General features: G+C 50.0%; 2 protein-coding genes across 16 annotated transcripts in view; both read right to left on the bottom strand.

Moving 5' to 3' along the window:
* Positions 1 to 1,998: 1,998 nt before the first annotated feature.
* On the bottom strand, positions 1,999 to 4,482 carry LOC142420424 (la-related protein 6-like). Its single transcript, XM_075524340.1, has 3 exons — positions 4,319 to 4,482; positions 3,821 to 4,031; positions 1,999 to 3,260 (listed from the first exon to the last, which is right to left on the bottom strand). The coding sequence occupies exons 1-3, from the start codon at positions 4,480 to 4,482 to the stop codon at positions 2,262 to 2,264; spliced, it is 1,374 nt and encodes a 457-aa protein (XP_075380455.1). The 3' UTR covers positions 1,999 to 2,261.
* Positions 4,483 to 7,050: 2,568 nt separating this feature from the next.
* Positions 7,051 to 25,536, bottom strand: part of RFX2 (regulatory factor X2) — a 61,284-nt gene continuing 42,798 nt past the window's right edge. For 6 of the 15 annotated variants that reach the window (XM_075524006.1, XM_075524011.1, XM_075524014.1 and 3 more), the window contains 12 exons: positions 22,175 to 22,356; positions 19,752 to 19,871; positions 18,521 to 18,636; positions 17,500 to 17,618; positions 17,069 to 17,181; positions 14,244 to 14,395; positions 13,026 to 13,135; positions 12,212 to 12,361; positions 11,610 to 11,818; positions 11,120 to 11,273; positions 9,383 to 9,425; positions 7,052 to 9,228 (listed from right to left, as the gene is read on the bottom strand). In XM_075524006.1, the coding sequence (XP_075380121.1) occupies positions 9,119 to 9,228; positions 9,383 to 9,425; positions 11,120 to 11,273; positions 11,610 to 11,818; positions 12,212 to 12,361; positions 13,026 to 13,135; positions 14,244 to 14,395; positions 17,069 to 17,181; positions 17,500 to 17,618; positions 18,521 to 18,636; positions 19,752 to 19,871; positions 22,175 to 22,356 (1,578 nt within the window). In that variant the 3' untranslated portion in view covers positions 7,052 to 9,118. Of the gene's footprint in view, positions 9,229 to 9,382; positions 9,426 to 11,119; positions 11,274 to 11,609; positions 11,819 to 12,211; positions 12,362 to 13,025; positions 13,136 to 14,243; positions 14,396 to 17,068; positions 17,182 to 17,499; positions 17,619 to 18,520; positions 18,637 to 19,751; positions 19,872 to 22,174; positions 22,357 to 25,536 lie in introns of all 15 variants that reach the window. The other 9 variants (XM_075524005.1, XM_075524009.1, XM_075524010.1 and 6 more) reach the window with 4 other exon arrangements.

The raw sequence follows: 25,536 nt of genomic DNA, 5'->3' as shown, positions 1-25,536 counted from the left end.
TCCCGCCCTACAACCAGCAGGGCAGGGTGGTGGCCCCAGCCCCTCCGCTGCTGCCGACCTCCATCCCAGGCTACCAGCACATCCAGGGGCAGTCGGCACCGGTCAACACCTCCAGCACGGCCACCAGCGCTGGAGCACCCGCGGGCAGCAACATCCCCCCGGGCAGCCACGTCCCCCCCAGCCCCTCTGCTGACCCCCACAACCAAGCCCTTGGGGCCCTGGAAGAAGAACTTGAAGTGTCCGAGGAGATGCTGCTGCAAGAGGCCCTGAGGCTCTTTGGGTGCTCCTCGGACACGGTGGGGGTCAGCCAGGAGGGTCCCAGCACCGACCCCATGCCTGGGGACCCTGCTGGCACCGGCGGAGAGGGGAGAGCGGAGGCCCCAGCCCCCACAGTGCTGCCGACGTCCATCCCCGGGTACCAGCACATCGGGGGGCAGTCGACACGGACCAACACCTCGGGCACGGCCACCCCCACGGGGGCACCCGCAGGCAGCAGCATCCCCCCGGGCAGCCACGTCCTCCCCAGCCCCTCTGCTCACCCCCACAACGAAGCCCTTGGGGACCTGGCAGGCCACCTTGCAGTGCCCGAGGAGGTGCCTCTTGAAGAGGCCCTACGGCTCTTTGATTGCTCCCTTGATGTGGTGGGGGTCAGCCAGGACGGTCCCGGCAGCAGCCCCATGCCTGGGGACCCTGGTGGCACTGGCGCAGCCATCCCCCACCGCGACTTCGCCTCGCTCTCGCTTCCCGAGGAGCTGCTCACCCCCGACTACAGCGTCCCTGAGACCAGCGATGCCATCCTGAGCATCGATGAATTCATCATGGGGATGGAGCCCCAGGAGCCGTGGGGGGATGCGGGCAGGGACCTGCCATCGTCCCAGCCCGCCGTGTCCCAGCAGCGGGGGAAGAAGCGGGGGACGAGCACCTTGCCAATGGCACCCGGCAAGCGCAGGGCTCTCGCAGGCAGCACGGGGGTGGCAGGGGGGGATGAGCCCCACCGCAGGGCTGAGATGGAGATGGGGGGAGTGGGGGTGGGGGAGGAGGGAGAGGGTCTATTTGGGGGGGGTGGGAGGGGTTAGAGTAGCTTGGAGGGGAATTTTGCTCTTGTTTTTTTTATTAAAACTGTTTCTCCAGAACTGCTCCGTGCCTGTGTGGGAGGGGGAAGGAGCGCATGGGGCACCGGCAAAGGGCACCCAAGACCTGCAAAAGCCCCACTGAGCCCAACATCAGAGCTGGAGAGCCCCGAAGGGCCCCCAGCCGCCCCCAGGGCCGAGTCACCGCCAGCGGGGCAGGCAATGGCGGGGGGGACTCCCCTGTCCCCTTCCCCAGGGGAAGCAGCCCTTTGGTGGGGGAGCCAGGACAGACGCCTCCCTGCAGGGCTCACGGACACGGCCCCGCGCAGAAAGCAGCACGGAGCCCCTGGGACGAGGACAGACCTCGGGGGCTGGCGGGGGGACGGACACACGTGACAACAAAGGCTGCAAGGCCTGCGAGTCCTCAACACCTCCAGCGTCCCCTCCAGCGGGGACAGGGCTGGCTGCAAAGCCCTTCAAAGCCTCAGGACAATCACGCCCTTCCTCGGGTCCCACCCCGCTCAGCTCCGGAGCCCGGCTTTGCCTCACTGCCACAGAAAATAACCCCAAATCACCCCAAGAATGGCAAGGGAGGGAGCTGCAGGCCAGGCAGGGACCCTTCTCCCCTTCTCTGGCTACACCTTGGGCAGCTGCAAGGCCAGGAAGGGTGGGGAAATTAAAAAAAAAAAAAAAAAAAAAAAATCACTGCACCAGCCAGAAAGTGCCTGGAAGCTTCATCTCTCTTTATTGCCCATCTCCCATCCGAGCTCCACAACCTGGGGCCAAGGCAGCCAATGGCGCCTTCGGGAAGCGGCCTCGCCTCTCCGGCTCTGCCTCGCAGAAGCTGCAGGGTGAGGTCCCCGTCGGGACAGTCCCCCGGCACCGCGGGTCGGGGGGGGATAAGCCCCTTCCTTAGGCCAGTCCCGGTGACGCCGCTGGGATCCACTCTGGACCCCGGGCAGGCGCAGACCCGTTCCCCTCAGCACGGCACGGCGCAGCTCCCGCTGCCGCTCAGCGTCTCGCCTTGCACTCTGATCCGCCCCGAGCATCGTCCTTGCCCCAAAACTTCTGTCCCCAGGAACAGCTGCACTGCCACTGTTCACAGCTCTCAGGAGCCACAGAGAATTGTTCTGCTCGAGAGAAGGAGGAAAAAGGAAAAGAAAAATCCCCAAACCCAAACATAAAGGAACCTCATTGCCGGAGGACAATCTCTCCTCTCCCAAAACTGCTGCAGAAGCCTTTGGTGCCATCGGGGCCATGGGGCAGGCGAAGCACCCCATCCCGCATGCCTAGGGGCTCATGCGCCCACTTTTGTGCCAGGGGATTGCTGGGAGGGTGTTTGGCATCTGGAGAGGGGCTGCTGCACCAGGGCATCCAGGTACTTGCCCCGCTCCCCCAGCTGCAGCTGCGGGTCCTCTCGGTGCTGGAGCAGAGGCCAGAGCAGCTGCCAGTGCCCCAGCCTGTCCCGAGGTCAGGGAAGACTTTGCTGGTGAGGAGCGATCCGGTGAAGGCGTTGCTGAAGTCGCCGGGCTTGAAGTCACCGCTGGACCAGGCAGGTGCCGAGGGGTCCTTGTTCAGGAAGGGGGGCAGCAATGCCGGGGCACCATCCGACTCCGGGGAGCTGCAGAGCAGGGAGTCCCCGATGCCATAGGGGAAGGTTGTGGTCGCCATCTGCACCTTCCATCCCAGCGGGTCCACCAGCTCCTCCACCACATCTGTCTCGGCCCCAGGTTTCTTCTTCGAGCCCTTCCCGCAGAGCCGGACTACCCTGATGCTTTCGCCGCCTGGGCGGCTTTGGCAGCCGAGGTCCTCAAAGGCCTTGCGGGCGCTCTCCAGGCTCTCGTACTCCACCAGCGCGCAGCACTTGCTCAGCAGCTCAGGGAAGCGCGAGGTGTATTTCCGCACATCCGAGGGCAGCTTGCGGCCCGGCCGCAGGATGCGGATGGAGGCGATGGCGCCGAAGGGGCTGAACATCCTCGTGATGGTCTCAAGGAAGTTCTTCTGGAGCACGTCCTGCTCCTGGGGCAGCAGCTGCCAGGCCAGCAGCAGTTTGCTGGGGGGGATGCTCAGCAGGGACTCAGGGACAGGGACCCGCCGCCTCACTTTGGTGCCCTCCTCATTCACCTCCAGCAGCTCCGAGAACTGCAGGGCATAGAGCGTGAGCCGCCAGTCGCGCGTCAGGTATTTCACCTGCAGGAGAGAGGGGGCCGCTGCGTCCCCGTGAGTCTCCCCAGGCAGGGGCCACCCTAAACCCGTCGTCCAAGCAGGCTGCAACCCCGTCAACCTGAAGTCACGGCAAGGCAGCATCCCCCTTTCACGCGAGCATCTTCCAGGTTGGCAGGAGAAGGTCCCCTGTGCCCCCTGGACCATGGCAACAACCTACAGCTTCCCCGTACGTCACACCACCAGCGCTTCCCTGCAGTTTTTTGGTGAAGGGGTGATCTCTCCCAAAGCAACCCCGAGGGACCACAGGCAGAAGAGGTGAATCCAGCCCTGGGGCTGGTCTGAGGACTGTTCACTGCTTCCCCAGCCACCCTCCCTGGTTGGAGAACTGCTGCAGCACATTGAAGGCAGAGAGCAGAGCCCAGCTCTGCACCACCAGCGCTTCGCCGGGACACACACAGCCTGAGCGGAGCCTGGACCTCCCCGTACACCCCACCAGAGACAGCCAGAGCACACCCAGACACCCGGACATCCTCCGCATGAAGGCCACTTCCCATCCCAGCTGGCCAGCACCATGGGCTGCCTACCTTCTTGAAGGATGTCAGTAGTTTGATGCTGACAAAGCCCATCTTGTTCTTCTGGACATGTTTCAGGAGGAAAGCATCCTTGGCCAGGTTCTCATCAGAGAGGTAGAACTCCACCTGGGACACAATCCGCCGGACCAGCTGCGGGTCAGGGATGGAGTAGTTGCAGTCCAATAGATCAGCACCCAAAACATCGTTCACGTTGCAGAAGCTCCTGGCAGAGCAGCAGGGACACAGGTGTGAGTTGGTGGCCTTTGGGATACGCACCACTGCCTGGTCTCAGCCACAACACTGTGGATGGCAGAGTCACCAGGGCTATCAGCCTTGCCCTGGCTACAGGGGAGCAATGCCAGCTTGCACCCTGTGAGCCTCCTGCTGCTGGGAGAGCCAGCGCTAGGCCATGAACCTAAAACCATCCCAGACAAGGGACACATTCCCCTGGGGACAAACACGAGGCAAAACCATTGCTCAGCCCCCCCGCACAGCCCGGCGGCCACATACCCGTTGAAGCTCCGAAAGAAGTCTTCATGGCCGAGCAGGGCGAGGGAGCGGCTCTGCGGTGGAAGATGCAGCGCCGGGAAGGAATTTCTTTGCACTGGCAGAGGGGTGCTGCAGCTGGGCTGGGAACCAGGCCCCAAGGCCATCCCAGAGCTACGTGATGACATCGTCCTTCATCTGGGACATTACATAGGAGAAGGACAGTGCCGGGACACATCCTGACTGCAGCCAGCCCCAGGGCAGAGCCCAGCTCTAGGCTGCAGCCCCCAGTCCCAGCCCAAGGATGGGGGGGCAGAGGCAGTTCATTGCTGTGCCCTTACCTGCTTGGCAGTGCTGGGAAGGGTGGAAAGTCCTGGCACTACATCTAGAGACCCGCAGGCAGCAGGCCCCAACCCTCCCCACCTCCAAACTAAGGCTCCTGAAAGACAAAGGGAAAAGAAAGGGAAAGAAAGAAAGAAAGAAAAAGCCCTAGGGGCAAGCAGGCTGCTGGTTTATAAGAGCAGCCACCCAGAAAGAGCCCCAGCAGGCGGTTATGGACCTGCCCCACCGAGACCCACCAGGCTCCAGGTGAAACCTGTCTGCAGGTTAACCGGCCCCAGCTGAGCCCTGAGAGCAGCCGGGCTCCTCCTGCCATGGCTGCTGAGCCAGGCCAGGCAGGCAGAGGAGGGGCAGAGGCGGTGGCACTGGTACCCAGCGGCACTGGTACGCAGCGGTACCCAGCAGGGCGGGGAGCTGCTGCCATGAGGCATCTCGGTCCCTGCCTCGGTTTCTCTGTCTTGCGCAGGGACAGTAACAGTCACGTGGAGGCGGAGGGAGGGTTCAGTCCAGGGCACTGTCTGGGATCCTGGTGCTGCCAGAGTGACAGGCAAAGATCCTTCTTCCTGCAGAAACATCCCCACACACACAAATGAGAGGGAGCAGAAGAGCCCCAAGAAGGGGGTGAAGCCCAGGGAAGGGCACGGGCCCCCTGCGGGGGGTGACGCTGCAGGGCAGGACGGCCCATAGCTTCGGTACGAGAAGGGGAGAGAGGTCCGGAGTGAAACTCATCCCTGTTGCTTGACCCCTGCGTTGGGCAGCAGCGGGAGGACAACGTGGAGATGGGAACGCGGCTGCCAGAGCAGCGGGGGGGCTAGGGCGGGCAGGGGCGGCTGTGCCAGGCTGGGGGCAACGCCAGGGCACGGGGGCCTGCGGAGGCAGCCGAGAACCAGAGCTGCCGTCCGGAGGGGTCGATCCTGGGAGCCTGACCTGGCTGACTCTCAGCCTGTCTGTCCAGGCATGGGGTTTAGCTGATGTTGCTCTGTGCCCTGTGGCCACGAGGCCCGGCCAAGGGCTCGTCGCGCATCCACCCTGAGCTCTCAAAACAACCTGTCACCAGACTGGCAGCGTCTCCCCCGCGGGCAGGCTGGTCCCCAGCTGCAGCTCTGCAGTCTCCCCTGCCCAAACACCTTGTCCCAGCCATGCAGGGCTGCTGCCGATGAATCCCCGGGCTGTGCCGCGCTGTCCAGCTCGAAGCTCATCCTTCTGGGACGAGTCACAGGGACCGGCAACGCCAAACCGCTTCTGGGATTTCGCGCTCCCCTGGTTTCCCTGGGGTTGGTGCAGTTGGTGTCACCCCCTGCCACCTCCTGGCTTTCTCTCCTGATTGAGACCTGCATGGCGGTGAGATGGTGGGTGAAAGAGAAAGTCCCGGGGTGAGAGAGGTGGCCAAGAGCTGCCTGGCAGGGGAGCTGGGAACAGCCGCGGTCCCTGAAGGGTGGTGGCACTTGGTGGCAGGTGACGAGGACACGCCTCACCTGAATTTGCGACGGGAGGCAGATTCACTGCCAGTCAGGACAGTACAGGGCTGAACCCCCCCCAACACTCCCATCCAAGTTGTCTCTTGACTGGAAGCACACACGTTGACGCTGCTGCAAAACACCCTTTGCCCGTGCGTGGGCACTGCCTGGCCCTGGCAGGCAGCAAGGGGCCACACAGGCAGCCCGGCTTCCCCCGGCCTTCGCTGAGGTCCCATCACCCGAGCCCGGCAGCTCCCCGGCCTGCCAGCCCAGCCCCACAGCGATGCTTGCACCGAAATCTCTGCAAGGATTTGCTCGTCTAGGAGGGGCGATGGAGCCAGTGGCAAGCCGAAGCTGGGCTGCGTGTGCATTTTAACGGGAGCATTTTGAGCTGTGCTTTGCTTTCCACTCGCAGCCGGGTATGCTCAGGGTCAGGAGGTGCTGCTCAGCTCCCCAGGGAGCCAGGGGGAAATAGCCCCCTTGTTCCAGCCCCGAGACTCAGTGTCCGAAGGAAGAGGCCTAGGCTGGTCCAGCCATCCCCACACAACTGGGCATAATCCAGAGGGAGAGTGAAGCCAGCGAGGACACAGAGAGGCTGAGGCTAAACCTTCCCCTTCCCGCGGGTTCAGAGCAGGAATGATCTGTCACTTGTCACATCCCTGTCTTACTGCTCCCATCCTCCACAATTAGTCTGAAAGCGTAATTAGAAAATGCTTCTTACAGCCCCGTGCTTAGCAGCAGCCTGATCCTTCAGCCTCTTCTCTCCATGAACTCCGGTGTAATGGGCATATTACCCCTACAAACCAGCCACTGTTTCATGGGGAATCTGCCTCCCTGCAGACACCGGATCCCTGGCCAAAACTGCTTTAATTAGACTGCACTGGGCAGATCCTGCATCTCCTGACACTGCAAGGCTGCAGCATCTCCCTGACATCTCCTTTCAGTGATAAAAGAAATGGGACCACAACAATTATTGTACAGGCCTGAGCATTTGATATATGTTTATTGCTATTCAGGTTTAGCTGGGAATTTTGTGCATATCGGGTTTAGGTGGTTATCCAGACTCCTTGCACAGTGCTGCAGAGCTCCAGAGCATCTCATTTGCACGTCCGTGGTAAGCAGAAGATGGCTGGGTTCGGTCGGTAGCGGCTGCAAAGAAGAGCCAATGCACCAGCTGAAGTTAATATCACACTCAGTGGGAGCAGGGGAGTTTAAGACTTGGTTGCTCAGTTGTTTTTTTAGACCATCTTATCTCATCAGCAGGATCTGAAGTGCGGACTCTGACCCAGGGAGTATTCCTTGTCGTTATTTACAAATAAATCCAGCTTTCTCACTTGTCTCCTGCTACTTTGATATGAGACATTTACAGACAAACATCACCCTGACAGACAACAGCACGGGACAGTAAGAGGGAAAGATGTGCCACTATACACACTTTCTTTTTACTTTCCATTAGCAATATTTTTTCAAGTGTCACAGCTACCTTAGTACCATTCGGAATGAGTAAATAATATATTTGGATAGAATATACTCCGATATGCAAATGTACACGAGGCCCCTGGAAAAGCTCACATCAAATACTGTATCATTAGAAAGAATAATAATAAAAGCTATTTATGACACGGCCTTTTATTCACAGAAAGATTTGCCCCGGGGCTTTGTTTTTGCAGTTTGGCTTGATGACAGATTCTGCCCCCCCCCCCGCTGCCCTGTAGTCCACGTCAGCCCAGACCCACAGGACATGGAAAGGGAGAATAACCCCCCCCTGCAGCAGAAGCTCCCCCAGCTCAGCCCCACGGGAGCCACCACCGCAACGACCCTGCAGGAGAAGGCGAAGCGACACAGCAAGGGGAAACGCCACCGTAGTGTTGAGCATACCCGGGGCCCGTGAGAGCCCCTCGGTGCTACATGGGATAGGCTGTTTTATTTTATCAGAGTCTGAGCAACAGGCACTGCTGCACCGGCTCGCCCAGAGCTGGGGGGAAGCAGGCACGCCGGCCCACCCTAAGGCACTGCAGTCGCACATCCTTGCCCACGCTCCGGACGCAGCCCCGCAGGCAGCTGCACCCTGCCTTCGACATTTTAGCAGGACATCAAGCGAGAATTTTACAAAACTCAGGATGCGGGACCAGTTCCCCTCTGCCTGGGTACCCTGGCAAGGACGGGGATTGCCCGGGCAATGGGACTGCCCGTGGGATTGCCCACGGGCATCAGAGCGCAGGGGGCAACGAACACGCTTTGCGACCAGCTGCCGCTTCCTCAGAGTCCTTTGGTATCTTGAGCTGGCCTGACAGTGTCCCAGGAGCATTCGCGGACCAGTGATGAAAAAACCCAGCTGGGGAGACGCAGGAGCGGGTGGGAACGCTTGTCCCGTAGTCCCAGAGTGAGCACGTGTCAGTCCCAGAGCACGTATGTGTCAGTCCCAGAGAGTGCACGTGCACCACTCCGCCAGGACCAGATGGATGTGCAGCCTGGAGCCCTCTCCCCAGGCGGGTACAAGAGAGACGAACTGTCCTGCGCTCCCCGGCACGAATGATTTGGCAAAGTCAGAGCCAGGACAGCTTGTCTTGAAAGGCTGGAGGAGAAGGGTCAGGTATTTTTCCTTCTTCTTGGGCACTGATTGGTTCAAGTTTGTATCACAGTGAAGTCTGAGAAGTGGGGAAGAAACCCAAACCACCTTCCCTGAAAGAGAAAGCCTTGTTCGCCCGCCGCGCTCAGGCTGGAGAGGACAGCCTCTCCTAGCCAGGCACATCTGATCTGCTGCTGACCGTGGAGGCTTGATCACTCAGTAGCAGACTTTGGACCTTCACCCTCCAGCCAGCAGTCATGCTGGAGGAAAGCAGGCGGACAAACCAGCCCCGTCCCACGGCCCACCCGGGCTCACCCCTAGAACCCATCCTCAAACACAAGTAAACATAAAGAGAAACTAAGAGGCACTAATAACGCAGATACGGGGAGACTCAGGCTTGCGACTGTCAAACCTGGCTCCGGACGTCTTCGTCCAGCTGGAGAAAAGCCGATCCCCATTTCAGATCTCCTGCAGCGAGTGGCCGGGTTCGCTGCGTTCCCGTTTCACCAGCGGCTCCCCCACGCTCCGGGAGTCTGTGTCCACCTCGCTGCCCAGGTCACTAATGTCATCTGCAAAGGACACGTCTCAGCATGAGAGTGGCGACCGGAGGGGAAGAGGTCCCTTCTCCCAACAGAGAGGGGTGGAAGAGCCAGCACGAGGTTCCCCCTCCCACAGCAATTCAACCCTGGCCCAGAGGGACTTCCCTTGAGGGAGAGGAGGTACCTTTGTCCAGCAGTGTTGGGGACAGGGATGTGAGGTCACCAAACTGAAAGAAAAAGGAATTACAAGGTACGTGAGGCTTATGGAGACCCAAGGCACCAGACCTGCAAGCTGGCATCTATTTCCAAGCAATTCTAACAAGCAGCTTAAGTGCTCAGGAGAAACCCCAAGAATCAGCAGTGCCGGTGGTGAAGAGCAGAAAGCAAAACCAACCACATGTTTTGGGGAAAAGTCTGTCACTGGCAGTTAAACCTCTGGGCAAACACCACACACAACAATCCAGGGCAGGATCGAGCTCTTGAACAAAGGGAGAAATTTTTCTGTCTCCCAGGTCATGACCAAGTGCTGTCACAGACCAAAGGACGGTGCCTTTTCTCCAGCCCTCTGCATCTGTTGGGCAGCTGCTCAGACATGCCAGCTATTCACCTCTCCTGGGACTTCACCATCAATCCACCTCCGTGCAACTCTCTGCAAAGCCTTTGCATTCACGTCAGAAAAGTGCTTTGGTTTGCAAGGCCACGGTGCCAAGTGTACCCAGAGAGCTGGGAATACATTGGGTTCTGGACATGTGTTGTCTCCCTCTGTGACAAGGCCTGAAACACTAAATTGCTATAACAATAATGCTGAAAAGTCATGCAAAGTCGGGCAGCAGAAGGAACTGAGGAGAGCAGGAGTCATAAAGCGAGGAATGGAAACGGAAGGACACAATTCATCCTCTTTTGCTGGGAAGAATCAGCCTCCTCCTGGAGAACAGAAATATTGCAAGAGTTTAAAGAAGGAAAGGCAAAACCTGAAGGAGGAAAGCCTCCCACAGCTAGGTTTTGCTGGAAGCCACTCTCTGCCTTTCATGTTCCTTTAATATCAATAAAGACTGAGGTTTTGCAGGGAATAGTGGGAACTCGCAGCACTGCCAACTTGGGGCAACAGCATGGCTCTAATGGGAGGGGAAGGGAAAGCAAAAGGCATGCGATTGATTTGTCTGGCTCCCCTACGTGAGCTCCATGGAAGGAAGAAAAGAGTTATGAGCTTCAAGGAGCAAATGAGATCAGCTTTAATCTAACAGTAGTTTCTATATTGCTATCACAGTTGATTGGGGCCTTTTAAACCTGGGCATTTCAGAGTGAAAAACTGGAAGTGGCTTCAGCTAGGCAGGACAGGACCTGCCTGCAAGCCAGGTGCCAGATTTGCTATCTGATTTGTTAAAAAATACCCCAAACACCCCCCCCCCAAACACAAACAACCCATCACTTCTCTTCTTCAAGTCAAAAACGGAGAGAGTGGCTAACTGCACGTGTACCTCTGGAGCTTGCAGAGGCCTGAAGAAGTTCAGTGAACGGTATCACTGAAAGTTGCAGGGAAAGTAACTTCTGGACCTTTTTTTGCTTGCTTTAGTTTTTGTGTTTGATGGGACTTTGCTCTGGCAGGAACCCCAAAGACAGGGTTGGTACCCACAGGTTAGGGAGAGAAGCGGGGAGATCCTTGTCTTCCCTCCTGCAGGGCTCCGAAGCCCAGCTGATGCTCAACTGCCCCCAAACCCACCAGCTCAGGTATTAGCGAGCCAGGACGGAAGATGCTCAAGGAGCTGGATCCTTGTGCCAGGCACTCAAAACAACTCAGTAAATCCTTCGGCAAAGATGGTTATAGAAACACGTTCAGGACGCTGTGCGGTTTGTGAACCAACCGTGTCTCTTTAAGCGCTGCTTAGTTTGGGTTTGTTTCTAGGGAATAAACAATTCTCACCTCTCCCATTACAGCAATCGGCGTCTCCCCTGTCGCCTGGGCAACACGATGCTCTACCAGATAAAACATGTATTCATCATACAGCAGGCGAATCAGGTGGAAGGAACCAAAGCTGGCAGCACTGCGCAAGGTGAGGTCACGGATCACCATGGAGCTGGAAAACGGCCGGGAAACAAAATATTTGGGTTGTGTTTTACACTTGCATCACGGCTGATGTGAATTCTTGACCCTGAAGGCAGCGGGACACAGTGCTCTGTTTCTACCTCTAACCCAAGAGTATCAAAGCACTTTAAGAAATTAGTTGATGGCAGTATCCTATCCCCATCCTGAAAGGATAGAGGAGACGCAACACTCCCTTCTGTACCAGGGCAGAGCAACAGTTAATCAGAGTTGCATGGGAATAAAGAACTTGGCCTTGGCTTTTCAAGGAGCTATTTACATGCCCTAAGCCCGATGCAGAAATATCTCCAAAATGAGAAGGAAAATGTACCTATAGAAAGACCATTTCAACAGGAACTGCCTGGCTGCCTTGGGGAAGCTGGGACTGCCCTCATGATGCTTCAGGACTTGAGTAACAACATTATCCAGCCAACTAGCCCACTGGTCCAGAGAACTCTGCTGCTGCAGAGTGAGCTTGAAATCCTGCTCCAGCTTCTGTACCATGCCTTCTTCACACTGGCACACCCACGAGGCTTGCTCCTGCTCGGGAATAAGGGTTGACAGTTACTCATGCCAAGCCTGCGTGGTTGTTGCATCCCAACCCAGGAATTCAACTTCATTTCTAGGAGACAAGGACTCCAAACCAGCGCTGAATCATGTCTCCTCCGATCTATCCGGACCACAGTACAATATTATTATTATTAGAACTATATTATTGTCGATAGCACTACTTCTTACAGAAGTTCCTTAGTACTTTCTCCACCATTCACAGTGAGATGGCAAACTTACTTGGAAAAGTAACATCAAACCCATTAAATTGTTCATTTAATTGCTTCTTAGTATTGCAAATAAGATGCTGGTTACCAGCAGACAACCTCATTATAGAGTCCCAGTTCTAGACAACATGACCTAGGAAAAGATACCATAAGTTACCTGCACATTGGCGAAGTCGACCCGATTGAGATCGCTGAGCATCTGGTTTATCTGGGAAGTGTTCTGCAGCACCGCACGGGCGGCCTGAGCCAGGTGGTTCAGGGATGTGTATCTCCGTAACGTCTGCGCAAAGGCACTCACTACCCCGACCTGCAACACAGCACGCAGGGCACCGTGAGCAGGAGGCCACGGGGCTGGAAGGCAAACTCTTCTCAATGCTGAGCTCAAGCACACAGCGCACATCAGCTGGGGTAACCTGCACGGTCCCACCCGTGCTGCTGTCCAAAGCATACACAAGCGCTCCAGAGCAGCACTTTTGCAGCACCTATTGCATCTTGCAAACCAGCTTCTGCATTTCTTTTCTTTAAACTAACGGGTTTTCACACTCTGCCTCCAGCAGAGACCAGCAAGGTGAGAACAGGCTGCAAGAATCCATGGCTTTAGGTGAAGGGGAGTAGGAGCCTTAGGTTCAAACTCTGCAATGCCATTCAGTGCATGAGGTGTCCTGCACTTTCTAGTAGGACAGCTTCATCCCAGTGCAGAGATTTTCTTCCAGAAAGCTTTATCTGCAATTTCAGGACAAGGGAATGGCTCAACGGACAGAGCACCATCAGCTTCTGGTGCAAAGGAATTGCCCTACCTGTCCTCCCACTCCTTGCTGATTTTGGTTCATAATTATTCATTACTTCGTGCTAGTCTAGAGTACATGTGGCCAAACCCCAGCAGTGACTTCCAATCACTGTGGAAAACTGCAACACACACACACACGCACGCAGTTCGTACCCCTGACCTGCACCGCGCTCCCTCTGCTTACCTTGGTCTGGACAATCTGGGGGGGAAATTCACTCATTGCGTTCATCAGCCACCCTTCCAAACTCTTGGCAAAATTACGAATCGCCTGTGTAAGTGTGCCTGCAAAGAAGTCTGCAGAGTTAGAAAGGCTGCTCCATATCATCTTTGGACACTACTTTCTAGCTGAGGACTGCTGTGGAAAGCACAGCCGCTCATCTGGTTAGCTGTGATCTCCATTTCCTTTCATCAAGGAAATCAGCTGGGTCCTGAGATGCACTCAAACTTTTCTTATTCTTATTCTCTAATGTTGTTACTCAAACTTAATCTTATTCTTATTCTTATTCTTATTCTTATTCTTATTCTTATTCTTATTCTTATTCTTATTCTTATTCTTATTTTTATGCTTATGGTTATGCTTATTCTTATTCTTATTCTTATTCTTATTCTTATTCTTATTCTTATTCTTATATTTATGCTTATTCTTTTCTTATTCTTATTCTTATTTTCTTATTCTTATTCTTTCTTATCCTTTTCTTATTCATGGTCCTTCTGAGCATTTTTCAAATGTTGAAATATGCTGTTTAAAGACATACATGTGCCCCAGCATGTAGACTGAGAGCAGCAGCTCAGAGGGACAGGGCTTTCCAGTACCGCTCAGCCTAGTCTATGGCTGAGTTGAGGCCCTGGGGAGACTGACGCACGCGCTTCAGTTTGGAGCCAAATCAGAGCGAAAACCCTCAATATCCCATCGCTAATCTCCCAAATGAAAGTTGGCCCCAAATTTCCAGGAGGTGCAGTAGGGGACAGGATGGTCCTACATAAACAAAGATGCGATCTCCAAGGACACATCTCACAAGAATTAGCCGTGCTTACTTGTGCATTAGGCTTATGCTTTTACCTTGACTTCTAGCCAAAGTCAGGAGATGTGATATGCAATAAACCAAATTTTAAAAAGCATTTTAAATGGGAATTTCCAGGGGCCGCAAAGTACTGTCGATGCAGAGCAATGCTGCAGGAAAAATATTGCTGTTGCCATAATATTTTAGTTTGTATTCAAACCAAAGACCTGTAAATCAGCTTTTACAACGGAAATCTTTGTGGCAAGTGGTAGCCAGACCGAGTGAGTCATGGATCACTGTTTGTCAGACACAGCATCCCGTGACTCAGCCCAGCGAGGAGCAGGAGCTGAGCAGGAGTCGGGACCACCCGTGTTCTCCTGACCGTGCCGCAGGATACTCACTGGGCACCGGTCTGAGCACATCTGGGATGAGAATCTCCACCAGGGCCTGGTACAAGATGTGATCGCAGCTTCTCATCCATTTGAGGATGGGTTCGTATTTGCACAGAGTGATCAGCTTATCTTTTGGGAGGGTCCCTTCATGTTCTTCATCGCTGTGGGAGGAGGAGGAGGGAGGCAGTGTTAGTAGCAGGTTTGCATTCAGTGCATTCACCCTTCCTCTCAATTTCTAACCCGAGTTTTCAGCAGAAAAAAGCCATTCGCGTTTCTTTCAAAAGGAAATGTTTGATCGTTTGTACAAGTCTTCGCTGACTCTGCAAGCGTCCCTCCGTCCGTGGGGTCAGATCTCTGACCACAGTTTTCCCTCAAATCTATAGGTCCTGATGCTTGGCCTTCGCTTCTTCCATCTTTAGCCTCAGTTGCCTTTCACACACTCATGTTCATGTGGACGTGGGAGTTGTATTTCAGTACAGTCGTTTCAGCAAGCAAAGGCTTAGCTGGTGCCTCCTTACAGACCCAGCTATTTCCAAAACCTTCACACCTCTCTCCTCTGCTCTAAACCTCCTCAGCTGTAGCAGTAGGGACAAAATGTTTGCAGTGAATGTTTTTTGAGCAGATTAGCCAGTATTGACACCTACAAATGGTTTTGAGGTGTTTAACACCTTCAAATGCTGAATGTTTTCTGAAGGAAAAATATTTGGTGTTTTGATGAGAACAGAGCATATTGTCTCTAACTGAATGAGGTCAATCAAGCTTGCGTTATTTTCACTTTATAGATGTATGGAAACTTTTTCTGCATGATTAAGGCATAAGATATTTGGTTAAACAGCAAGCAGAGAAAACCGAAGCATTAATGCACTGCCAAGAGCATCAAAGCGGAGCTGCTAAGACACTACGCTGAGAATTGGGAATTTGCAAGGGACTTTCCCCATGCATTACATCAAAACCATTAAAGGCAAGCCTTGGACATACTATAAAGAAGTACTTATAGCCTCTGCCTGAGCGGTTTTTGTAAATGAACTCCACAGGCATACTCCTAGAACACTCACACGGAGAAACTGGCCACCAAGTACCTAAACTTTCTGTTAAGTGGAACCATATTCTGCATTTTATCATGCTTTCAAACAGATTGCCACTTTGATAATATTTTGGTTTTATATTCGTGTACACATATAAAGCAGGGGGAGGGAGTGCTTTATTTACCTATCTTGATTATTAGCAGTGGTATGGAGGGGTACTAGAGCACACAGCCTTAGCAAGATACGCTAGTTTAGACAGAGCCCTACAGAAATGCTGCCTCCAGTATCCCGTGAGCCTATTTGTACCTAGCACAGCTCGCTCTCTGGTGTTGCAATATGCCTTGGAGATATACCCTTAAGTAAAAGAGATTTTGAAACAATCAAACAAAGCTACAGTGATTCTTTGTGGGAAAACATCCATTGGGTAATGTCTACTGAAGACAACAGGGCCATATTCTACAGATTAGTATGGGGTATTTGCTTATTACTCAAACTTTTACCGTTTTTCTTCTGAATAGAAAATGTCAGTATCGGAAGCCCTTATATAATCTGTAGAAGTGGACAGGATAGACTTTTAATACAAATTTTAACAAGAAACCTCCACCTTTTCAATTTTCTCTATTTTCACTGATTTCCATTCCCCTGTCTCTTGGCAGCAGACTACCAACGCGTAAAGGATGAAGAAAAGGCAATAACAACAAGCCAGGCAGGAGCACAAAGATCAGAGCAACTTCGTTTGCCATTATCTGCCTCAAAACATGAGGCACTTAAAGATTTGGATAGCCATCCAAAGAAGCGAGTCAGTCTAGATGTCACTAAAACCTCAGAGTCTGAGATGCCACTTGAGACCGATACCTAACGACACGGAATCGTTACTGTCTGCTGTTGCTGACCATTTACGAAAGCATCATCCTGTTCTCATCCATCCAAACGCTCTCTGCATTTTGGATTAGCACTTGTTACAGGAGGTATAAGGCACATAGATGTACACAATCAGAGCAGATGCTTTCCTCGGAGGTCTGAACTTTGTGCGGTCATTATGATATTAAACACTTCTGACACTCTTTGTAACGCTTGTATCAAAAATACCGTGGCCAGCAGGAGTAGGGCAGTGACCGTGCCCCTGTACTCGGCACTGGTGAGGCCGCACCTCGAATGCTGTGTTCAGTGTTGGGCCCCTCACCACAAGAGAGACATTGAGGGGCTGGAGCGTGTCCAGAGAAGGGCAACGGAGCTGGGGAAGGGTCTGGAGCACAAGGCTGATGGGGAGCGGCTGAGGGACCTGGGGTTGTTCAGCCTGGAGAAGAGGAGGCTGAGGGGAGACCTTATCGCTCTCTACAACTGCCTGAAAGGAGGGGGTAGAGAGGTGGGGTCGGTCTCTTCTCCCAGGTAACAAGTGACAGGACGAGAGGAAATGGCCTCAAGTTGAGCCAAGGCAGGTTTAGACTGGATATGAGGAAATTTTTCTTCACTGAAAGGGTTATCAAGCATTGGAACAGGCTGCCCAGGGAAGGGGTTGAGTCCCCATCCCTGGAGGTATTTAAAGGACGTTTGGATGAGGTGCTTAGGGACATGGTGTGGTGGTGGGCTTGGTAGGGTTAGGTTTACAGTTGGACTCGATGATCTTAAAGGTCTTTTCCAACCTATATGATTCTGTGATTCTGTGATTCTGCAGGGAAGTAAATACTTTCAAGTCCTACAAAGCACTGAAAATGCTTAATGAAGCTGAAAATACTTCCTGCATTTTTAAAAGATCAAATACCACCAAAAAATGGAGCATTCAGAAATAATCAAAGCACAGCAGTGTACCTGGACGGCAGGGCAGTAGAGCCATCACTAGATGGTGTTTTAGGACTCCAGAAGGATTGCCACAGTTTCTCAATGTAATGAAATTGAAGATTCATTACAACATCCAAAGTCGCCTAACAACGAAGAACACAACTCATTAGCTGCTCTGCTAGCATTTTGCCACACAGTGTAAGCATAAATTTCATGTGCTGCCATTTAGATTAAAAGATTTACAAGAAAAATAACAGAAAGGGCATTGTTTTAATAATCAACGTAACATAAAACAGGTCACACAATGAAAAAATAACATAAAGTGCAACATTTGAGTTGTAATACCTAGCAAATCAAGCATTCCCTATTATAGCTTTTCCCAAGAGCAGGATATGAGATGAGCACACGAATTATGTCCCACGTCAATTAATAAACCAATTAAAAATATTCAAAATAATCACCTCGCAGTGTCGCCTGTAAAGAAGCTGCAGAGTTTTCACATCATTCATGGTGACCCCTTCTTGTAAGAGGACGTTACCTAGATCAGGGGCAGGGAACTCGGGAAAGACGTGGGTTACATCTAGGGAAAAAAAAGATTGGGAAAGATGGTGAGAGTTAGGAGCACTCAGTTATGCAGGACTACAGATGAGTACAAGGTGCTGCTGTTGCCGGTGGCCATCTTTCAACTGGGGATGAAACAGGAGAAATGAGACCGATTATCTAGTACTTTCCCAATTCATGCTATTGTACTCGGGAAGAAGCAAACAACCGCGGCCCATTTATTCAATGTGGAAAGGAAAATGTTTTCTTTCTCTCTGTAATTAAAGAAACAAGAATACATTGTCCTCATCTACCGGGTTTCCCATTAGATTTTCTCTGAAGCCTGAAAAATGTCTCTCTGGTATTTTGAGAGTACAGTGGAACATATAATTGGACAGCAGACATATCAGGAGCAATTGTATTTCAGGGAAGGCTCAGAGCTGGCCAGGATTTGGTATCTCTACTGGAGACACGTAGATCCACGACCAGCAAAGCCAGACAGCTTGTCTCCCAAGGAGAAGATCCGAATGGATCATCTGCGTTGGATACATATTGCAGCCTGTGCAATGAAGAGAATCGCTCTTCTCCCTCCGGCTGCCTGTCTCAGCAAGGCTCTTCAGGACCTCCACTCCGTCCATCCAATTTGGATAAAACCAGATGGATTAAAAACATACTTAGAGGGAATCAACAGACCTGACAGTACAAGGAAAAAGCCTTCCTGTGCGTATAGGAGTTAGCAAATGAACTTAGCAAGTGTGATGTTACAAGAGCTTATTAGAATATACTATATATAAAATATACGTATATTATTATAATACTGTAGATCTATTAGAAAAGCAAACAAATGCAGAAGAGATGGGGCTTGCTGGACAAGACCTTCCTTCCTCTTAAAGTTATAAGCCTAGGTGTGAGATATCTAACACATTAAAGCAGTCTCCTCACCTATGAATTGCTGATGATGTTGACTTTGAGCAGCAACCGATTGCTCCGGTGTAGTGTGCGGGTTACTATTGGACCCACTCTCTGCCATGCCATCCATCTTCTGCGCTGGTCTATACCTAAATTTAGAGCGTGGCTTGGGATTTACACGGGCACGAGCAAACACATATATGTTATTTGCAACACAGTCATGCAGACCTTTGCGTTCGTCATGTCATACATGAGGTTACATTCAAGGCCAGCATTTTGAGGGCTGACCATTTATATCATCTACTCAAGTGGAGGGGGAAAATGAGAACCTCCTTTTGAAAAGCACTCCTCGAGACAGAATTAAAGGGGTTAAGAAGTTTGCCCAAAGTGACACCAAAAAAAAAAGAAATTAGAAGCAGAGCTGGAGTGGGTGCCAGAGCGCAGACTCTCAGTCTCAGGAGCTGACTTTTGCATTTACTTTCTGTTTGGGAGCTGAAGAAATAAATTCTTCTGCTCCTTCTTCACTCCAGCAAGAACCAGAAGTGTCTGTGCTTTCAGGGGACAATTCCAAATTCCTTTGCACATTGTGTTTTATATTCAAAATTACTCGGACACAAGACTAACCACAGCACTATTTAACTTGCGCTTTTGCACAAAAAAAAACCCCAAACAAAACCCAAAATCCACCCAAACACAACACAAGCCCCCACGTCCTTTACACTGATTTGGCACAAATAACTCCACAGCTGAGGTCCTAAAACAATTCGGTCACAGGGATGCCATGAAAAGCAGCACATACGGTGGCATTCTCCATAGCAGCGGGCTGGATCAAGCCGCTGGCAAACAGAATAGGCAGATAAATGCTGTTTCATAGAATCATAGAATGGTTTGGGTTGGAAGGGACCTTTAAAGGTCATCTAGTCCAACCCCCCTGCCATGAGCAGGGCCATCTTCAACCAGAGCAGGTTGCTCAGAGCCCCGTCCAACCTGACCTCGAATGTTTCCAGGGATGGGGCATCTACCAGAATTGGTTTTGGACCCTTCCACTACTCAGAGCAGCCAGTGACTTGCAGCCGCCTCTTCCACAGCTCAGCTCTGGCACTTCAGCAACACTTGGGTTTGAACTGTCTCAACATGCTCCCTTTGCTCCCAAGCCAAGCCCAGTCCCAAGATGCGGTCTGCTGCGTTCTTTGGGAAAGGACCCTTGCCCGTGACAGCGTCGGGGGGCATCGCGGGTGAGCTCCAAGACGCTGGGAGCACCTACCTTTGCTTCTGGTGGATGGGCTGCTGCCTCATTGCCATGTACTGAGTGTCCTCCTGCAAACGGTTCAGCGGAGACTCTGGCTTTAGACGGATCCCATAATAATGATATTTGGAGTTTCCCCTGGAAGTACGAGCGTTGAAATTGCTCAGTGTAAGCTAGTCAATGGAAGGGACATCGTAGCCCCGCAATTTACTCTTAGGCTTGTTTTGACAATACACCCTACTTCTTGCAGCACATGTCGGTTTGCTGCCAAGAGCTATTTGAATGGCTGAACTAATGAACTAATGAATGCCATCATCCCCTATAAAATTTAAAACCACATGTCGCAAAGTTCAGTGACATCCACATTTAAAACCCGGCAAGGTTTGTTCCAAGTAACCCATGGTAACTGGAGAAGAAGAGACAAGTGTTACAATACAAAGTGTTATTAAACAGAATGACAGAAAGACCTCAAGGGACACTTTGCTATTTGATTAGGGTTTAAGGATTTGTTTTTTCCATAAAAACAAAGTTCCATCTTTATCTAGACTTGGATAAAACAAACCTGACTGAATAGTCAACTATGATAAGAAAAATGTCTTTCTGTTGCCAGCATTTTCACAGCAACAGCAACAGGCTTCGATGTGGCTTTGTTCTTGGAGTTCCTCATTTTTGTAGTTTTTGTAAGAACTGAAAGCTTTTTGCAAGCAAAAGAGGTTGTAATTCTTTTTCCTTTGCTGGTCAGTAAAACTGCTGTTATGCTCCTTAGGCGAATGCCTTTCCATCACATTAGACAGATGTGTCAGTTAAAGTTTTTCCACCAAACTGGAATTTTTCAATCCCCAAGCATCTGCTTCTGGGATTGAGAAGGACAATTACGCAGCCATGGATACACGACGACTGTACGTCCGACTTGGCTTTAGCCAATTTGTCGCTAACAACGGTTGAGCTGAGCCCTCGGTAGGAGAGGAGCCGGAGCGGGGGGAGCAGCAGCAGGGTCTCCAGAGCCCTCTTTTTGGGGTTGCTTAAAATTCATTTGCTGTGTCACTACGACAGGGTCTGGAGGCACCTTAAATCCAATGATGCTTCCCATTGGAAAATTACATAGAGAAAATTAAGAGAGGAATATTTGTCAAAGAATTAACCCTTTCTTCCTTGTTGGGGGAATTTTCTCTTTTCAAGGGGACAGTTGAATCGTTCACTCTTTATCACTGTACCAAAGGGTTTTACACGCACTGACTGCCCAGGTATGAAGTACGCTTCGGCCATGTCTTAAGTGATTTTAAGTGCCTGCAAATTAAATAACATTTATAATCTAAATGAATTAATAAAAAAATAATGGTGGACAGCTATTTCCATATTTATTGAGGTTTACTGTATCCTCCCCAGCCTGCACATTTGCAATTTTAAGTGGGTTTTTTGCTTGTTTGCTTTTTCTTTAATCCTCGATGGGATTAAAGAATTTCTCTCCTCTAAATAAATTATTTCAGCGCTCTTGCACTTGAACCAATCTACAGAAATCCAAACTCTCCCCTGCTCTTCCTACGACTGTTGCCTCCACATTCCAGCTGTGGAATGCCCAGGACACATCTGGTTTTGTTCTCGTTTAGAAGCCCAAATATCTAAGCTTGAATTTTATTATAAAATCTTACACAATCAGAGCAATCACTGTTTGTCTAGTGTATTAGCTACTTTTTTAAAATTAGAAGCTGGGATAAAATGCAAACTCAGCTGTGCAAACTGTGCAGATACTTGGGATGCTCTCTTGAAGGACACGTATGTAATTACAGCAAGTATACTTTCTTATGGTATGCTTTTGTTGTAACATCATATGGATCTTTGATGTTTTAAAAGAAAAAATTCTGTCACAAGATTCAGCCTGCCGTTTTGGGAATTTAATCTGTAGAGCTTGTCTGCATCAAAGATGTTGGCACAGGTTCTGTTCTCATACGTGATGGAGGAACTTTACTGGACCCAAAGGGAAAAACCATTTCACTGCACCAGAATTTTGGGCTCTGCAGCTGACAGCAGCAATCATGAAGACGAGTTACTTCATCTTTTTGAGACAGTAATGGAATGAGAAGAAGCCTAGGTTCAAATAAAATATTCTTATACTCCTTAGGAAATGGACTTAGACCAAATTCCACTGTGTGGATGGACAAGGCACTGTCACCAGAGACCTGGAGCGTGTCTGAAATTAACTGTATTGTCAAGCCGCTCACAACGCTGATTCTGTGAGAAGGCAGCTTTGCCTCACAACACACGGAAATTACTTCTGTGCCTCAGAATAGCAATTTTTTTTCCCAGAAGATCATGGTTGGTTGTTTCTGTAGATCTCAGAAGAAAGACCTGTGCCTGCTAAATGATGCTCGGTAGGTTCTCAGTATCCATGAGAGAAGTTGTATGAGGGTTTTTTTTTTATTTAAATGTAGATTCATACCAACCTGGTTCCCAGGCGGCGAGTCCTCAGCCCCATGAACACCGACCGGATCAGTTTTCCAAAGGAAGCGGCGTTCACTGGATCCAGTTTGTGCTCCTGGCAGTGCCGCAGGTAATGGTTGTAGAGAGAGCTCCTGGGAAGGCTGACGCCTTCCGCTGTCTCATAGTTGTCCAACAACCACTGGAGCTTTATGTACGGAAAACATGAATAAATAAAGAACACATGAAAGTCTAAAGAGAGCTGGAATGGGCTGCATAAAACAATGTCAACACTTAAATGTCAGAAGAGCCCATCTGACATTAAGAGTTCAAGAGAACTTAATGCTAGGTAGTTAATTTATATAAGTTAATTTATATAACTTATGCCAGTTGCATTTTTATAAAAGGACCCCCAGACCAAAGCTAATAACCCAACAAAAATGCTGTTAGATTTTGCAAGAACATTAAAACATAGTCTGCCTGCCATCTCAGTGTCCACCTCAGATTCAGATTAATTCCTGCAGAGCCAAAATAAAGCTGTAAGAACTCAAGTTTTCCAAGAATAAAGATGTTAAGATACTGCCTCAGAGGAATAAATCTTAGAAGAACCAAATATGCTGCAAAGTCTTTATTAATTTGAAGATTGGCATGTCTGCAACTGTTCACTTAACAATAAAATTAATGGTTACCAAAGCAACCTTAAAAATCTGAGAGGTTCCATCTATTTTTCAAAATTTACTGTCTGAACTTCTTCTGACATTTCTGTTGATTAAAGTTTGCAATTAGATATAAATGATTTATACCCAGCCAGTCTGAAAGGGCAGGCCCGGCACACAATGTCAGCACAGGAATTAAAATGCAAAAAGACAAAAACCTCAGTCTCCTTTAATTGGCTAAAGGACTTCAGCATCAATAAAGTAAGTGTTATATTAAGTGAGTTTTTGAAGGAACTAGATGTACAAATGGACTAAAATCGATAGCTTTGGTACGAGCCCTTTCATTGTCGTTAGGGTCATTTGGGATTAATATTTTCAAGACTTCCCTCTCCACCCAGACCTCCATCCCTGCATGCATAGGAGGCACAGCTCCACCAGAAGCAGCTGCATTCACACCAGATCAGTGGCAAAACAGAGTCACGTTACGGATGCCAAAATATTAGCCACATCATCTCCTTACAACACATCGTTCTAGCGCACATTGTAATTAAGCACAAACTTAGTCTAGAAATCAGCGGGATTTAATCATGCACATGGATGTACAAGTGGGCCTATGCTTAAGTCCATTCCACTTGTACTCCAGTATCTGGCTCTTTTCTACCGCGTTCGGTAGAATATGTTCATTTGGTAGAAAATGTTCATTCTCTTGGTGAAACTTTGGGGCCCCAATTCACCACTCTACTCGAGTTTTATATCAATAACTCTGTGAAAATACAACCTGAAGTGTGCAATGACATCTCTGACACCTCACTCCATTGAGTTATTTTCAGTTTATGTATTTCATATCCAACTCTGCTCTCACACAAAAGCTTTACAGCACCTATGAATACATGGTCTGCGCTTGTCATTCACATATCCAAATTTAAACTTCTGCTGCACAAAATGAGCTGAATCCAAAGCTGTACAGTTAAAGCTATTTCATTCATTAGTTGGGTTTGATCCAAAGCAATCACAAGTTTAAATGACTGGATCCATCAGTTTTGGTGGCCTTTGGAGCAGAGCAGGGGCTGCCACAGCTGGAAGAAGAAAAACCTCTTGGCCATTTTCCCCTCTGTCCTGCTTTTCACAGAGCTGCTTGTCACCTTCCCACCTTCCTCCAGTTACCCATCACCTAAGACACTTTTTGATGTGTTCTCCCACAGATGAAGATCTTTCTGACCTCCAAACCCTACAGCCCTAAGAGGTGGTGTTTGCTAAGGATCCGTGTGCCTTCGTGCTCTCATCTGCAGAAGAGACATGCTGGGAAGCCCCAAAAAGCTGTTCCCCACCCATTAAACTATCTCTAACAAAAGTGAACCCCAGTGTTTTTGACATAAAAGACCAGCAGGAGCTCAGGTTTTAAGTAGTCCACATCTGTGCTAATTTTGGCCCATCTCCTGTATTTAAAAGATTAATTATTAACAAGGTTCTTTTTTTTTATCCATTTATTTTATTTATCCTCTGGAAGATACTGAATGTGGATCAGCTATTTATTTTCTAAACTTGTGCTAACTCCAAGCCTTAAAAAAAAAAAAGTTGCACGTTACTATGGAAAATTCAGATATAGGTAAAACCCTCTTATTCCAGTTTGATCCTGGACATTTTTAGTCTAATCCCAGATATTTCTAGAATATTCCCTTCATCTTCCAGCTTTCTTCTTCTGCAAGTGTCTTTCTATATTCCTTTAAACATTACAGAGTTTCACAATATGAACTCTCATTGTTGAATTAGAAATCTATTACGAAACTCACCAAAGAGTTTAAAATAGAAATCTGTCAGAATATAAATAATTTTCAAAACATGATTTTTGCTCTTCCTGCATTAGTAATAACAGACCGGGCACTTAAAATGAGAACATTAAATATTCTTTCCATTTGTATCCCTTATTCTGTTTACTTTTTGAATTTTGCTCAGTTGTGACAACGACGAGATATTCTACAGCTTCATTTCTGTTTTCACTACGACCAGGTTCCAATAAAATCACTGTGCAGCCATATGCTGCTTTGTTTGTTATTGGCACTACAAGGGAACATTTCAATTTCATTTCTACTTTAACTTTGGTTCTATTGACTGTTAATTTTAAAAAAATATTCTTTAGCAAACACCTTGTCCTTGTTCGCTTCAAGGATGGCTCTTTAAAGATGGAAAAAGTGATACACGGGGCTGTCTGAGAAAAGAAAAAACCTTTTTTTCCTGGAGATCCAGGTTTGGAGAGGTTTTCTTATGGACACTTCTATGAAAAAGAAACCAATGAAGACACACGTTTGTGGTTCATATTTAAGGTGTTTTTATCTGAGACTAAGAGGAGCAGGTTCCTAAGTCCCCGCTTAGTCCAGCTCAAGTTAGGACAGACCCTGGACCACCCGCGTGCCTGCCGAGCATCCCGAGCTCAGCGACGGGGACAAACGCTTCCCTCACACCAGGAGCTCCCTGCTCAACACCACCGATCTTTTGCAATTAAAGTTTCAGCAAACCTACATATTTTCTTGAAAAGTCTCTTTTTTTCTAGAACAAGTGCCTGTCAGCTCTGGTCCCTTGCACAGTTAAGCCCCGAGCCATCCGTGTACGTGAGCACAAGCCCCAGTATCACCCGCCTTTCTCCACCAAGCAGGAGATTCATCCTTCATTAGGTCATTACATTCCGCCCCCGGCCAAGGCAGAATTATTCCCTTTAACAGTTTTCCTTCTCTGTT

This window comes from Mycteria americana, chromosome 24 (genome assembly GCF_035582795.1).
Source record: "Mycteria americana isolate JAX WOST 10 ecotype Jacksonville Zoo and Gardens chromosome 24, USCA_MyAme_1.0, whole genome shotgun sequence".
Taxonomy (NCBI): domain Eukaryota; kingdom Metazoa; phylum Chordata; class Aves; order Ciconiiformes; family Ciconiidae; genus Mycteria; species Mycteria americana.
The sequence above is the reverse complement of the archived record's forward strand: the minus strand, read 5'-3'. Positions and strand labels throughout refer to the sequence as shown.